The 17416-nt window shown below is 44.3% G+C and overlaps 1 protein-coding gene across 5 annotated transcripts in view; it reads right to left on the reverse strand.

Moving 5' to 3' along the window:
• The window catches only part of LOC115193971 (cytoplasmic polyadenylation element-binding protein 3), a 72327-nt gene that overhangs the window by 16355 nt on the left and 38556 nt on the right, over positions 1-17416 (reverse strand). For 3 of the 5 annotated variants that reach the window (XM_029753154.1, XM_029753155.1, XM_029753152.1), the window contains 4 exons: positions 15449-15505; positions 12573-12596; positions 9361-9528; positions 7131-7220 (listed from right to left, as the gene is read on the reverse strand). In XM_029753154.1, the coding sequence (XP_029609014.1) occupies positions 7131-7220; positions 9361-9528; positions 12573-12596; positions 15449-15505 (339 nt within the window). The remainder of the gene's footprint in view (positions 1-7130; positions 7221-9360; positions 9529-12572; positions 12597-15448; positions 15506-17416) is intronic. The other 2 variants (XM_029753153.1, XM_029753151.1) reach the window with 1 other exon arrangement.

Here is a 17416-nt window from a genome sequence, read left to right on the forward strand (position 1 = left end):
CTTTGCTGCCCTTCTTGACACCAGGCCATCCTCCAAAAGTCTTCGCCTCACTGTGCGTGCAGATGCACTCACACCTGCCTGCTGCCATTCCTGAGCAAGCTCTGTACTGGTGGTGCCCCGATCCCGCAGCTGAATCAACTTTAGGAGACGGTCCTGGCGCTAGCTGGACTTTCTTGGGTGCCCTGAAGCCTTGAACCACTCTCCTTGAAGTTCTTGATGATCCGATAAATGGTTGATTTAGGTGCAATCTTACAGGCAGCAGTATCCTTGCCTGTGAAGCCCTTTTTGTGCAAAGCAATGATGACGGCACATGTTTCCTTGCAGGTAACCATGATTGACAGAGGAAGAACAATGATTCCAAGCACCACCCTCCTTTTGAAGCTTCCAGTCTGTTATTCGAACTCAATCAGCATGACAGAGTGATCTCCAGCCTTGTCCTTGTCAACACTCACACCTGTGTTAACGAGAGAATCACTGACATGATGTCAGCTGGTCCTTTTGTGGCAGGGCTGAAATGCAGTGGAAATATTTTTTGGGGGATCCAGTTAATTTGCATGGCAAAGAGGGACTTTGCAATTAATTGCAATTCATCTGATCACTCTTCATAACATTCTGGAGTATATGCAAATTGCCATCATACAAACTGAGGCAGCAGATTTTGTGAAAATTAATATTTGTGTCATTCTCAAAACTTTTGGCCACAACTGTATATATTTTTTTATCCAAACTCGCACAGTCACACACTCTCCCTGTTGTGGATTTAAAAGCATAGGATTGGTGTAAACATTGTCTGGAGGGAGGTTCCACCATTGGTAATGGACAAGTTAACTTTTTTTCAAACAAATCTGTATTTTTGATGTAAATGGAATGTTATAAATGGCATGTCCAGACACTTTTTTAGCGATTTCACTTGGTTTTTAGAAAAAGTCCAACAAAATGGAATATAACGTTGCTGATAAAGTTAGGAATGACACAATTTCATGTGTACAACACCCAAAGAGAGATTAAACTTATTAATTTGGGAGTGTTTGAATCCTTTGTTCATGCTTCATCTGTGCCCCTGCAACTGGAGAACGAGCATGAGGAAGCCTATATCTGGTGGGTTAAGTTTCATAAAAACAAGCAAAATCGCAAAAACAGAGTGTCTGGACACTTCTATCGCATGCCATGTACATCCAAAATACAGATTTGGTTAAGGATGGGACCCTTTTTTTCAATTTTCGCCTAAAATGACCCAAATCTAACTGCCTGTAGCGCAGGACCTGAAGCAAGGATATGCATGTTCTTGATACTATTTGAAAGGAAACACTTTGAAGTTTGCGGAGAATATAATACATTAGATCTGGTAAAAGATCATACAAAAAAAAACGTGTTTTTTTGGTACCATCATCTTTGAAATGCAAGAGAAAGGACAATGTATTATTCCAGCCCAGGCGCAATTTCAATTTTGACCACTAGATGACAGCAGTGTATGTGCAAAATTTAAGACTAATCCAATGAACCACTGTATTTCTGATCAAATGTTGTATCAAGACTGCCCTAATTGGTTTAACATATTTTCAAGTTCATAATTGTGCACTCTCCTCAAACAATAGCATGGTATTATTTCACTGTAACAGCTACTGTAAATTGGACAGAGCAGTTAGATTAACAAGAACTTAAGCTTTCTGCCCATATCAGATATGTCTATGTTCTGGGATTTTTTGTTTGTTACTTACAACCTCATGCTAATCACATTAGCCTACGTTAGCTCAACCATCCCGCAGATGGGGGGGGGGGGGGGGGCACCGATCCCGTAGAGGTTGAGTACATTTGTCTTTTAATAAATCCATGGGAGAAAGTATGCAAGTGTGCACACTTCAGGGGAAGGGGAATTTGGGCCAGACAGGCAGGCAAGCCGCAGTGCAGAGGCTTACTAAACCAGAGAAGGAGAGGAGAGCACTGCAGTGGCTCGTGCCTGAGATTTATAGAGCTTAACTGCTGAGCTCCCGACCGCGCCAAGGGGGGAAAGGAAAACATACGGCCAGGCAGAGTTTGGGGCTGTAAGGAATTCCTTTTAAAGATAAACGACAGGTCCGGTTACCTCACGGTCCTACGGCTAACAAAATGACACACGACCAGGACTGCGCGACTCTTTCCCTCGCCGACGGCCAACACTGTCTCACCAGGCACTCGCCAAACACCAACACATGACCTCACAAACAAGCCATTGCAATTTCACACCTTGACTCAAAAAGTTCCAAGACTCCGCTGTACAAACAATGACCAATTTTCCACTTAATTGACTAACTCCTCTTGGGAGCACAGGGCATCCACCGTGGCTCTCCAAGTCAACTTACTTCACTAATCAATAGCCAACATCAACATTACCTCAAAATACAGCAGTCATTTTTTGACAGTCAGTTTCCTACAATCACAGTTTAAATGATGAGACTCGCTGTGAGACTCGTTTCAAAGTACAGACATCCTCATCAAGGTTAACGTTTCCTGATTCAGGAACTAGTGAATCTTCCCAGATTTTCATCCCTAAGAGAGGGGTGCAGAACTCGCCCCTGCAGACTGGCCTGGCCTGTATTAATAAAGCATCTTAGAGTAAGAGTTCCGGTCTAGGATCAGGTCCCTGCGGTCTTATTCATTATGATCTGAAAGGCAAAACTGATCCTAGAGTAGCACCTACTCTGCGACCCTTTATGGATACAGGCCCAGGACTAGTAGATAATAAATCAGTGAGTACTATCTGTGAAGGATGGAGAGCAGACTCTGGCAAAGCTCATCAGCAAAATCTTGACATAAAAATCTGTTATTTTCTAGTGTGGAAGCTGTCTCAGTTGATTATGACTGAAACATACAGCCGAGCTGCCCTGCTGATATTATACGTCCTCATAACAAAAAGGAGGAAAGAAGGGGGGAGGACATGGAGGAGAAGAGGGGTGAAGAAGAGCGGAAGAGAAGAGAGAGAGCAGACATGAGACATACAGCCAAGCTGCCCTGAAAGTAGGCCTATATAATCTAATGAGAGAAAGAGGGAGAGATATGGAGGAGAAGATGGGTGGAGAGAGAGCAGACAAACCCACAGGGAGCTGTAACTCTGTCACTGAAAGTAAATAAATGCCCCGCTGACAGCAGCTTACATGTGGAGAGGAAGGAGGGAGGAGAGCGAGTAGGGAGGGGAAGAGAGAGACAAACATCTGCTTTCCTAAAACAAATAGGCATGGGAGCGTGACGAGAGCACAGGCAGCCGAGACCAGGGGAGGTGAAATGAAGCTTCACTAATCATCTCAATTTGTGAGAAATCCCTCAATTGCATCCTCGATCATCCCCCCCACACATCTTCTCAGTACCATGAGTAGAGATCGCTAAACCCATCCTAGAGGTGAGGGCACTGCAAATGGAGCTTCAGTGGCATCATTACAGAGTGGCCTGACTATCTGCCCCCCTAGCCAGGGGTGGGTGCTCTGTCCTATTGTGCCAGCCTATGCCAGCCTCATCCAACAACAGCGTAGATAAGCTCCCGGCATCCAGGCTCTGCCACAGACACATTATCTTAAAAGCAGCCACTCGAAAAACCCCAAAAGGAGCCCCCTTCTTTCCTCCCGCGTTCCGCTCTACCTCCGTACGGAGCGGACAGAAATAGCTTCAGCAGCGTTTGGAGCTCGTCTCCAATGGTGACGCCTGGGACTATAGGCCAGGGCTCATTGAGCAGGTGTGAGCAGCACCACCGTCATGGTGAGCTCATCGGTTGGTGACATCAGCCAGCAGGCAGACAGACAGTCCCCATTCTCTCATCCTGCCTAAGCCCAACACGATCACCATTGGACAAAGGTACTAGGAAGTTTAGGAACCGTGCAGTGGCCCTGTGAACTGACCTCAGGCCTGTTCATCAGGGATAACAGCCTGTCTGGCCCCTGGCTTGCAACTGATCCCAGTTTAGACCCTTGATGGACCCTGCCCAGGCCTGGGAGCCACAACATGATTCATCCTAATCTCCCAAACCAAAAACTATTACATAATTGCACAGAGACACATAACTGCTCATTTTAATGTGACACAGGATTGAAAGAAGTGACTACTAAGTTCCATTAGGTCAGCATGGAACCATTTTTAATATGGGGAGAGATTGATGACCGCTTGATGGGAATCCCACATCTGAGAAACACCCATTACAGCCTGTGAAAGGATAGGATACGCACACATGCGCAGACACATACACACAGTTGTAAGGATGTGCACTCGCACTCCAGCTAAGAACTTGGCCTTTAGGGCGACTGTCCAAGTTCTTTCACTCAGTATTGCTAACGTGCCGAGTTCAAACTGCAGAATTACAAAGACAGTGTAAACAGGGGATTTCAGATGCTCTCACATGGCATTCATGTTTTAAAAGGAAGAAGGGCCCCCTATTAACCTGTCTGGGATAGGGGGCAGTATTTTCACGGCCGGGTAAAAAACGTACCCGATTTAAACTGGTTACTACTCTTGCCCAGAAATGAGAATATGCATATTATTAGTAGATTTGGATAGAAAACACTCTAAAGTTTCTAAAACTGAATGGTGTCTGAGTATAACAGAACTCATATGGCAGGCAAAAACCTGAGAAAATTACAAGCAGGAAGTGGCCTGTCTGACAATTTGTAGTCCTTCTGTCGCATCTCTATCGAATTACAGTATCTGTGCTGTTACGTGACACTTTCTAAGGCTTCCATTGGCTCTCTAAAGCCTTCAGAAACCGGATTGACGCGTCTCCTGTCTCCGGGCAGATAACAGGAGCAGAGTTTGTCAGTGGACTGCCTGGTGACAGAGAGACTGGAGATGCGCGTTCATGAGACCTCGACATTTTTTTTCTTTAACTCTGAATGAATACAACGTTGTCCGGTTGGAATATTATCGCTATTTTATGAGGAAAAATAGCATAAAAATTGATTTTAAACAGCGTTTGACATGCTTCTAAGTACGGTAATGGAATATTTTGATTTTTTTTGTCACGAAATGCGCTCGCGCGTCACCCTTCGGATAGTGACCTGAACGCACAAACAAAACGGAGGTATTTGGATATAACTATGGATTATTTGGAACCAAAACAACATTTGTTGTTGAAGTAGAAGTCCTGGGAGTGCATTCTGACGAAGAACAGCAAAGGTAATCCAATTTTTCTAATAGTAATTCTGAGTTTAGGTTGCCCCAAACTTGGTGGGTGTCAAATTAGCTACCATACCCACCAAAAACTTCCGGTGAATTTACTAAATTACTCATCATAAACGTTGACAAAATACATACATTATTTTAAGAATTATAGATACAGAACTCCTTTATGCAATCGCTATGTCAGATTTTAAAATAGCTTTTCGGGGAAAGCACATTTTACAATATTCTGAGTACATAGCTCAGCCATCACGGCTAGCTATTTTGACACCCGCCAAGTTCGGGGCACAAACTCAGAATTAGTATTAGAAATATTGTATTACCTTTGCTGATCTTCGTCAGAATGCACTCCCAGGACTGCTACTTGCACAAGAAATGTTGTTTTTGTTCCAAATAATCCGTATTTATGTCCAAATACCTCCATTTTGTTCGTGCGTTCAGAGCACTATCCAAAGGGTAACGCGTGAGCGAGGAACCAGAGACGAAAAGTCAAAATGTTCCATTACCGTACTTAGAAGCATGTCAAACGCTGTTTAAAATCAATCTTTATGGTATTTTTCTCGTAGAAAAGCAATAATATTCCAACCGGACAATAGCGTATTCATTTCAGAAGAAAAATAAGGAAAGGCGCGCTCACATGACCGCGCATTTCCAATCCCTTTGTCCTCCAGCAGTCCACTCAGTAACTGAGCTCCTATATTCTGCCCGGTTACTGGATACGTATGAAACAACTTTCAGAGGTCTTTTGACAGCCAATGGAAGCCTTAGGAAGTGCAACGTGACCCCTAAGTATTTGTAGTTTCTCTAGGGATTCAAAAGTAGAACTACAGTTCTCAGACCTTACACTTCCTGGTTGAAATCTTCTCAGGCTTTTGCCTGCCATATGAGTTCTGTTATACTCACAGACACCATTCAAACAGTTTTAGAAACTTTAGAGTGTTTTCTATCCAAATCTACTAATAATATGCATATTCTATTTCCTGGGCAAGAGTAGTAACCAGTTTAAATTGGGTACGTTTTTCATCCGGCCGTGAAAATACTGCCCCCTAGCCCCAAGAGGTAAAACATAGGTGGCCCAACACTACATTACAACACCAACAAACGTGGGAAATTACAACAAGCGGAGGTGTTTTCCTTGTGGCTTACCAAGTCTTCCCTCCCTCCCTTACAAGGAATTCTCTGACTTTCAAACCTAACTTATTCCCCTAAAAGGATGCTGCATTTTCCCCTCGTGAGCTTAGGAATACTGGAGAGCCCCGAGCTGAGGCCTATTGAAAATAAAGTGTACACTCCACCCCCCCAAAAAGGAAAATCCAAAATGAGCGCGGGAAGAAACAGGCAATTTTCACAGCTTCCCCAGATGCAGCGTATTACCATATGCCTGAGGAACGTCAGACATTTCCAACCCTCTGCTTTAATAGTTTCCTTAATGACACATTGAAGTGTGTGTGTGTGGAGGGGCGGTGGAGTGACGTGATACAGGTACAGGGGCCTGGAAGGAAGGGTCCTCTCTGCAATGGTCACCTGTCCAAATGAAACCCAAGAGGGCCGGTGGCCAGGGGCAGGAGAAAGCCTTTGCACTCTCCCAGTATTGACAGAAAAACTCTTTCTCCTCTGGTCTGAGTGCTCTGGGCCCTTCAGGAGCCTGTAGTGAGACACCACAGAGGGTGTGTGTGTGTGTTTGTTTTTCTATCCCTGAAATAGCAGCAGGGGGCCATATAAATAAATAGACGCCTCAACTCGAGACCTGGGTGATCCTTGAATTCTGGGTATCGTAAACCTTCACACACAACCCATGCCTTAGCAGTACAGCATGATCTCTCTGAGACAATGACTGACCAATACCATCTGTTACTGTGGACTGGTAAAGGAATTGTTGATTGGTTAATGTCGTTGGTTAATCCTATGTCAGAAGTTGGTCTTCCACAAACATTCCTATATTTCTTATTTGAATAAGGTTATTTTACAGACCGGTGTTAACAAACTGTTCTTACCTTTAGGTGGAAAGTAGGACTTGCTCTCGGCTTTGTGGGGCCAATCCACAACCAGGTGTCCATAGCGACGGAAGCTGTTGGTGATCTCATCTATAGAAAACAAATGTAAATAAAATGACCATGGTCATGGAGCAATTTCCCATGGAAACTACACAGAACAAAAATATAAATGCAACATCTAAAGTGTTGGTCGCATGTTTCATGAGCTGAAATAAAAGATCCCAGAAATGTTCCACACGCACAAAAAGCTTATTTCGCTCAAATTTTGTGCACAAATTTCTTTACATCCCTATTAGTGAGCATTTCTCCTTTGCCAGGAGAATCCATCTACCTGACAGGTGTGGCACATCAACAAGCTGATTAAACAGCATGATCATTACACAGATGCACCTTGTGCTGGGGACAATAAAAGGCCACTCTAAAATGTGCAGTGGTGTCACACAACACAGTGCCACAGATGTCACAAGTGTTGAGGGAGGGTGCAATTGGCATGCTGACTGCAGGAATGTTCACCGGAGTTGTTGGCAGAGAATTGAATAAACCTTTCTCTACCATACGGCACCTCCAATGTTTTTTTGTTGTTGATAATGTGGCAGTACGTCCAACCGGCCTCACAACCGCAGACCACGTCTATGGCGTGGTGTGGACGAGCGGTTTGCTGATGTCAACATTGTCAACAGAGTGGTGGTGGGGTTATGGTATGGGCAGGCATAACCTATGGCCAACGAACACAATTCCATTTTAAATCGATGGTAATTCAAATGCACAGAAATACTGTGACGAGATTCAAAGGTCCAATCGGAGGCCCATTTACTTTAAAGTATATGTGACCAACAGACGCATATCTGTATTCCTAGTCATGAAATCCACAGATTAGGGCCTAATGAATTTATTTAATCGGGCTGATTTGCTCATATGAACTGTAACGCAGTAAAATCTTTGAAATAGTTGCATGTTGCGCTTATATTTTTGTTCTGTATATTTGTCCACATGATGCGCAATTGCATATCAAGCAAGCCATCAAAAATGTTGTCTACCCTCACTGTATGCTATCAACAATACCAAAATGCTCGTTTTTCAAATGCTTTCCAGTTTACTGCATTTTTATATGCATTTGTTTTATTTAACTAGGCAAGTCAGTTAAGAACCTATTTACAATGATGACCTACTCTGGCCAAACCCGGACAACGCTGGGCCAATTGTGCGCCGCCCTATGGGACTCCCAATCACAGCCGAATGCATTACAGCCTGGATTCAAACCAGGGACTGTAGTGACGCCTCTTGCACTGAGACACAGTGCCTTAGACCGCTGCGCCACTCGGAAGCCCTACTAAACCCTTGTATTGTGGCAACTCATGAATATTCCAAGAGGCCATGGGCACGCATTGTTCACTAATTCTCTGTGTGTTTTTTTTGCGTGTTTTGTATTCTGTGTTCTGTGCGCGTGTTTACTCATGTGCACGTCTGAGCCACATTGAGCCGTGTCACCATTCCAGATTCCCATTGTCCTGCTATGCCCTCAGGCCCTACTCACACTCTGTGAGATAACACGCTATCACATCTGCTGCCAGACTGACTGCCAGCTCACTGCCACAAACCCACAGAGCATTACCAGTCAGTCCACAGGCCCAGAGAACCAGCTCCATGACTGAAACCAGCCCTTTAGGGTGGAAGGGAAAGGGGATACCTAGTCAGTTGCAAAACTTCATTCATTTAACCCCTCCGAATCAGAGAGGTGCTGCCTTAAATCAACATCCTCGTCATCGGGTGTCCAGGGAGCAGTTGTTCTTAGGGGTTAACTGCCTTGCTCAAGGGCAGAACGGCAGATTTGTCCACCTTGCCGGTTCGGGGATTCGAACCAGTGACGTTTCGATTACTGGTCCAATGCTCTTAACCGCTAGGCTACCTGTCACCCATTTAGCCCACTGAACCAGCAGACCACCAAAATACATCTGTAGACCCTCATCTGGCTTGTAAATCCCTCCTCCCTATCCTAGCCTGCACAAAACCCCTAAACGTATTAATCACGTGCCATGCAGCTCATGGACATTCTATGAGGAAATATAGTGAATGTACAGTAAGGTGCTAGCCTGGTCCAAGACCTGGTTGTGCTGTCTTGCCAACTTCTATGGTCGTTGCCACGGCAAACACTGACAATGACCATAGGAGATGGCAAGACAACACAAACAGATTTGGGACACAGGCTAGTGCCACTGCCATCTGTCTGCACCTTCATCTATGTCAGGGGGCAGGCCTCCAACAAACACCTTCCTGGAGTAGCGCTCCATCCGCTCTTCGTTCTGACAGCGCGTGGGCGAGTTCAACCCCGGGGTCAGAGAGGGGTCACCGTGCCCGTCGTCCAGGAAACCGTCCTCAAAGGGAAAGAGTGAAGAGCGACCTGGAAAGAGAGAGGGGGGAGCGAGAGAGGGGGAATTGAGAGGGAAAGAGAGAACAAGCAAGGATAACAGGGAGAAGAGAGAGGCACAGAACAGAAGAGAAGACAGGGAGGATATGAGAGAGAGAGAGATGGTGTCATTATAACTGGTAACAATAGCAGTCTCCTTACAGAGGAAGGTCAAATCACCATCATACTGCTTCATTCTTCAAACATTGTGGGCCTGCCTGCCTCCTCGGGTGAGACACCAGTTTTTTTTTTTTCAGGTCACCTATGTCCAAAAAGTAAACAAATAATGTTATTTATGTTTTTGAAAATAATCTTCGGCATTAAATCATTTTTTGCTGTGTAATCTTAAACAACTAAACCAGGTAGAGTATGTAGAAAATATAATTGACCTATATATTTTTAAATAAGATCCGCTGAGAACTAACAATCACCAAAGTAGAGTCAGTGACACTAAAATTCCAATAACGATGCATTCAGGAATATTTTTGTCATATCATGGGGCTCTCACCAATTTTGTTATGTTTGAGTCACTCAGATAGCATAAGCCATAGCAACATTTGTAGAATTGTAGGAAATTAGCTTTAAAAAACAGCAACATTTTGTCAATGCGGCCAATCCGGCACCTCTGCCACACCTACCATTTACGTCGCATTTTGACCCAGAAAAAAAAAAACGGAGTCCTTCATAGCCTTCTTACACCAAATAGACCCTTGCTCCTGCAGGCAATAGGAACAAGGGGTGGAGAATGCAGGAGGGATGGCAGGCAAGACGGCGGACCATTTGGCACAGCAGTAGATTACCACTTACAGGTGAGAAAAAAGAGGACTGTGTACTGACTGAATGGAGCAGCATGTATCTAAGATCTGGAGGTAGACAATGTCAGAGGCCTCTGTTAAGCGTAGGCTACTGTACATATATGTTTACTTCCCATGCTAACAGGCACACGGGTATAGACAAATACAGGAGGACTGACAAAGATAATAAGCGTCCGATTTGATCGCTGAGTCATAAGCGCCATCTACAAGTGGACTAATGAACTGCCAACAGCCAGACTCAAGTCCTATAATTCTTAGATACAACAAATGCAACCAGTGAAACAACAAAGTTTCAAATGTTACCAGGGTTTTCCTCAGTGAGAAAATAGGAATTAGTTGAACACTCCAAATCAGAGAATAGCATGTCCGCAGCACCCATTCCTTCTATTCAGGACATAAATAGTTTCTGAGTCAGTGTACTTCAATGTTTTTATACCTTGTAAAGAAATATGTATTTTTAAACAGCTCCAAATGGACTTGGTTCTATACATGTCAATTAATTAATAATACACAAGCAGTAGCCAATACAGATGCCTATACCATATAAAAATCAGGCTTAGCACAATGACTCAGAATACTAGAGAGAAAACAAAACAAAATTCGGAAGTACAATGCATTCAGTAAGAATTCAGACCCATTCCCCACATTTTGTTAGATTACAGATTACAGCCGCATTCTAAAATGGATTACATTTTTTATTTTTTTTTATCCTCAATCTACACACAATACCCCATAATGACAATTTCTGGCAAATGTATAAAATAAAAAATGCCTTAATTACATAAGTATTCAGACACTTTGCTATGAGACTCGAAATTGAACTCAGGTGCATCCTGTTTCCATTGATCATCCTTGAGATGTTTCTACAACGTGATTGGAGTCCACCTGTGGTAAATTTAATTGATTGGACATGATTTGGAAAGGCACACACCTGTCTATATAAAGTCACACAGTTGACAGTACATGTAACAGCAAAAACCAAGCCATGAGTTTGAAGGAACTGTCCGTAGAGCTCCGAGACAGGATTGTGTCTAGACACAGATCTGGGGAAGGGTACAAAAAAATGTCTGCAGCATTGAAATTCCGCAAGAACACAGTGGCCTCCATCATTCTTAAACGGAAGAAGCTTGGAACCACTGAGCAATCGGGGGAGAAGGGCCTTGGTCATGGAGGTCACTCTGACAGAGCTTCAGAGTTCCACTGTGGAGATAGGAGAACCTTCCAGAAAGACAACCATCTCTGCAGCACTCCACCAATCAGGCCTTTATGGTAGAGTGGCCAGATGGAAGCCACTCAGTAAAAGGCACATGACAGCTCACTTGGAGTTTGCAAAAGGCACCTAAAGGCCTCTCAGACCATGAGAAACAAGATTCTCTGGAGGATTCTCATCAGGTCTGGAGGAAACCTGGCACCATCCCTACGGTGGAGCATGGTAGTGGAAAAATCATGCTGTGGGGATGTTTTTCAGTGGCAGGGACTGGGAGACAAGTCAGGATCGAGGGAAAGATGAACGGAGAAAAGTACAGAGAGATCCTTGATGAAAACCTGCTTCAGAGCGCTCAGGACCTCAGACTGGGGCAACGGTTCACCTTCCAACAACAACCCTAATCACACAGCCAAGACAACGCAGGAGTGGCTTCGGGACAAGTCTCTGAATGTCCTTGAATGGCCCAGCCAGAGCCCGGACTTGAACCCGATCGAACATCTCTGGAGAAACCTGAAAATAGATGTGCAGCGATGCTCCCCATCCAACCTGACAGGGAGGCTGTAATTGCTGACGAAGGTGCTTCAACAAAGTACTGAGTAAATGTCTGAATACTTGTGATAAAAACATTTTTTTATACATATGCTAAAATGTATAAAAATCTGTTTTTGCTTTGTCATTATGGGGTACTGTGTGTATATTTTTCTTAATCCATTTATAATAAGGCTATAACGTAACAAAAAGTGAAAAAAGTCAAGGTGTCTGAATACTTTCCGAATGTACTGTAATGTGATCATCCACCTCACCCCAACGTCATTAAATGCAATGATGTCAAAAAAAAAAGTGTGTAAATTAAAATGATTTCATCCAATCACGGCACAAACGAAGGCAGATCACGTGACTTCGCACTAGAACCCTCAGCCCTGGAAAGAGACACATCCGTACGGACAGACAAGCAATTTTGCTCGTGCATCCTATTCACTTGGCAAGCAGAAACACAGTCAAATTCCAAAAGTTACCTCTTCTGCGGCCATAGCTCCTGGCTGCTTGTGAACAGTGGGAGAAGGAGAGACAGAGAGAGAGATCGAGGGAGAGAGAGACAGAGTATGGAAAGGAGAGGGACAGAGACATGGGTTTTGTGGGAAGACAACCAGGCAGAACATCACCAAGGCAACAGTGAAACCACAGACGGCCACACCTAATCATCAGCGATGGAGGGAAACAAGGCTTCATTATGGGTTAGCTGGCAGTAGCCCACAGGAAACCTGCTACTCCTGGACTAGACTAGAGTAGGATGAGCGATGTTATAATTCGCCTTACTACTGAGAAATATATTCACCTGCAACAACAGAGCAATGACTGGACCATATTATGCAGATTATAAATCAGGCAATAAACACGGACTACTACCTAGCTCACGTTTACTCTCATTTCTGCCCAGCGTCAATATGTATGAATGTGGTTGATAAAGCGACGTGCGTAGACAGACAGATGTCATTATCATGAACTAGTGAAACAGAATCTATCCAGTGGGACATTTCCACTCCCAGCTGCCCTGTGGATGGAGCCATGGAAGTGCCAGCCTGAGTCTCACAGTCCAGACAGAAAAACTGTTAGAGGATGACTGCCCTACCATGTGATAGGGTTGGCTGGCAGATTTCAATTTAGTGAACATGCCAAAAATGTACAGCAGACAGAGAAAAGCCTTTGTGCCCTTTCTATCCATTTCATTGGTTGCGGTGTTCGTGGGCTTTCAGAACAAACCTTTGACGTGTTATCTAGAGTTTAGGAAACACAGTAGCAAAGGACTTACATGAAAGGCCACAACAAATGCGTTGTTTGGTATGGGTGCGTTTTCAAACGTTACATTTCTAAAAACCTTCCTTGAACGCTCCTAACATGCCTGAATAGGAGCCTTGCTGTGGCTGAGAAAAAGGCCTACGAGAGGCAAATGGAGTCTATAACGTTAACGCCAGTAGACAGTGCGGAGGGGCTTCTGATAATACATCCCTAAACAGACCTTCTTACAGTCAAATGTCACAGAGAACACAGTCTTCTCCTAAAAACCAATATGGGGACTTCCATTGTGCTGGTGCCCTTTTGCCCCCCCCTCCCTCCAGCTCTTGACAGAGACATTGTACCCAGACCTTTTCTCTTACTGGGTTTCATTAAATCTCTGGCTCGTCTCACGAGAACACAGTTGTTCAGACCAACGTTCACCGTTTTATTCTCCCACCGTCAGGGCCTTAGGAGAGACAAAGGCGCCTAGCAACAAGGGGAAAATGGTAGAAGGGTGGAACCCACTGATCTAGTGTAGACTAGTAAGTAATGTTGGGAAACTGTCAGTCACTGTGGTGAGGGAGAATAAGACGAGGAGGATGAGAGTGAGAGAGGAACAGAAATAAGCACAGACTAACACGTGAGTGTCAGAGAGGAGATTTTTGAAGGGATGACGGGAAGATCTTCTGGCCTGAGGAGCGTTATGTTTGTTATGTCTGCACAGCTTCAAAGCACTGTTGTACGGAGACGAGCAGTTATGAAAAATTATCTGCTCGGCCCTTACACTTCTACTATAAATCCATGTTGCAGGCCTTACGGTTCATCCTCCATCTCAGCCACAAAATCAGTGGAAAGACTAAAATGAGAGAATGTGTCAGACAGATTCTCGGCTACAAGGCTTCAAACAGCTGAGACAATGGAGAGACGAAGAGTATACTAACGTTAACCAGCTTTCCTCACATCTAAAGCAGTGTTGACATTGGAGACTACAGCTGCCAGGGTCAATTCTGACAGTTGCCAGAGCTCCGTGCAGAGCTGAGATCTGTGCTTAAGTTAAACCGTCCAGAACAGCAGTTTAACATCTATTTGAAATGTGTTTCCCAAAGGACTGATGATGAAAATAACAAGTTAAAGAGAAAACAGACGGCACAGTGTTGTCAAGCTGTGACAGCAGTAAAACAAGTTACTATAAGCCTTGTTGGATATCTTCTCCTTTTCCATTCATCATCATTTCCTCTCTTTTCTCACTGCTTCCCCTGCTGGCATCCCCAACCAGCCGAGTGAGAAACCACGGTCGTGTTCCTAAGGCCACGCAACCGAAAACGTTTAAAAACCTTTTGCAATTTTAAACAAAAATTTGCATTTCTTATTGGACAAGTCCATGTAGTCCCTCCCTGTTTTAGTCAGTTCTCTCTCATTTGGTGCCTAATGATCATGACCCAAGGCTCGACTAACACTCCCAGATGTCTTGAGCCGAGCTCCACCAGTCACGATGGACCACCAGTCACGATGGACACCCCAATCCGCTCTCCTCTCACTGAAGTCTTGACAACGCTGAAAGGAAGAGCCTTTTGCCAACTCACTGTCTAACTGGGAGGGAAAAGAGAAAGAAAAAAAAAACTGGACGGAGGGAGAAAAAGTGACACTTACGAATTTTGAAAATAAATTCTCTCTCAGAGACGGAAGGGGGGGGGAGGTAATTTAGTGTTACAGGTCGGATATTTTTAGAACCGGTATTCAGGGGTCGTCGCTGTGGTTTCCCCCCAGCTCCACGCTGAGAGATAGCTCCATGCTGGGTTTAACATTTGGGGTGCGAGGTGGGATTAGCATGGGTGGGCATCTGTGCCCTGCTGTGTATGGGCATGGGCCCTGTGGCGATCCCTGCCTCAACCCTATGGCATTTCCTGAGGGATCCTGCATAGGTGTGTCATGATGACACTACTTCTGAATAGGTTTCTATTGCTAGTTTCCATACAGTTTCCATAACAGAGAAGCAACACTTTGCCTGTCAAACTGAACGCCACAGTTAAAGCACAAATATACACATCCATAATAACATACAGAGGGATTTACAAAGGGAAACGTAGCCTATTGAATGTTCTGAAATACTACTCACTGTTCAATGGCATAATGTGATCTGCTCCGGGGTGGTGAAAGTTCAGACCCATGCTTCCTGTAGAAAAACAAGAGATTACAGGTTATAACCTGCATGTAGGCCTACATAAGTGTCTAATACACAAACACAACTCATCACGCTCCATACCAACAACACAAAACATAGAAATGCTAACATGAAACAGAATTTTTAATGCAAATGTTCCGAGGTGACAAGATGTTGCATACAACATGTTATATTTTAAGTACGTTATACTGTCGACATAACCTGGTAAAAAGACACCCACAGAAAATAAACGAGTATCATTGAGAAACCAAACCAGGGCAAACGTGTGTGATGAACAACAAAAAGATGTAGGCTAGGCTATGGAAAACAGTCATTCAATACTCTCTCTCATGCGTCACAGCTCTTACACACACACAAACAATGGACACTCCAATGCAAAGAATTTGACAGAGCATGCATTCTGCTCTAGCGATAATGGGAAAGCGTCACAAGGCCTGGCTGTCCGTGTGTTGTGGACATGCCCAGGCATCCTCCACCTCCACACCAACCAGTGAAAGGACTTCCTGGTAAAGACCGTAGTACTGTCAAAAGTACCCCTCTCTCCTTTTGGCTCGATCTCTTTCATACACACAAATGCATACTGCAGTTTTTTATTGAACCTTTATTTGAGTCTTCGAGGCCTGGGTAAGGCCCAAATGTCATAAATATTCCAACTTTGATTAATTATTTCTCATATATGCTTTGAGATACAAAATGTCAAATATGTTACCAATTCTTCCTCCAAAAGACCATTCTATTGATAAAATATAGTGAATATCCTCAAAATGATGGTATTTCGTTGTCCTGGTTTCGTGAGGAATCACTCTAGCAGACTGTTTCATAGTTAACAGTTGAGTTATGACTCACTGTATCCAAAGACAAACGAGCATCTATCTTTGACTCCATTTTATTGCTCCCAGCCTATAGACAGAAACTAAAACAGGAAACGCCCGTTCTCAGGTCTGTTCAACGCTGGTCCGACCAATCTGATTCCACGCTTCAAGAATGCTCCAATCACGTGGACTGGGATATGTTCCAAATAGCGTCGAACAACAACATTGGTGTATACGCTGATTCGGTGAGCGAGTTTATTAGCAAGTGCATCAATCCCCAACCAGAAACAGTGGATTGATGGCAGTATTCGCACAAAATTGAAAGTGCGAACCACTGCTTTAAATCAGGGCAAGGCAACCGGAAACATGACCGAATACAAACAGTGTAACTATTCCCTCTGCAAGGCAATCAAACAAGCTAAGCGTCAGTATAGAGACAAAGTAGTCACAATTTAACGGCTCAGACACGAGAGGTATGTGGCAGGGTCTACAGTCAATCACGGACTACAAAAAAAAAACCAGCCCCGTCGCGGACCCAGATGTCTTGCTCCCAGACAAACTAAACAACATCTTTGCTCGCTTTGAGGAAAAAACAGTGCCACTGACACAGACCACTACCAAAACTTGTGGGCTCTCCTTCACCGCAGCCAACGTGAGTAAAACCCTCTCATGGCTGCCGGCCCAGACGGCATCCCTAGCCGAGTCCTCAGAGCATGCGCAGACCAGCTGGCTGGTGTGTTTACGGACATATTCAATCAATCCCTATCCCAGTCTGCTGTGCCCACATGCTTCAAGAGGGCCACCATTGTTCCTGTTCCCAAGAAAGTTAAGGTAACTGAGCTAAACGACTATCGCCCCGTAGCACTCACTTCAGTCATCATGAAATACTTTGAGAGATTAGTCAAGGATCATATCACCTCCACCCTACCTGACACCCTAGACCCACTCCAATTTGCTTACCGTCCCAATAGGTCCACAGATGACGCAATCGCAATCACACTGCCCTAACCCATCTGGACAAGAGTTATACCTATGTAAGAATGCTGTTCATCGACTACAGCTCAGCATTTAACACCATAGTACCCTCCAA

The sequence above is a fragment of the Salmo trutta genome, chromosome 5, assembly GCF_901001165.1.
Source record: "Salmo trutta chromosome 5, fSalTru1.1, whole genome shotgun sequence".
Lineage (NCBI taxonomy): Eukaryota > Metazoa > Chordata > Actinopteri > Salmoniformes > Salmonidae > Salmo > Salmo trutta.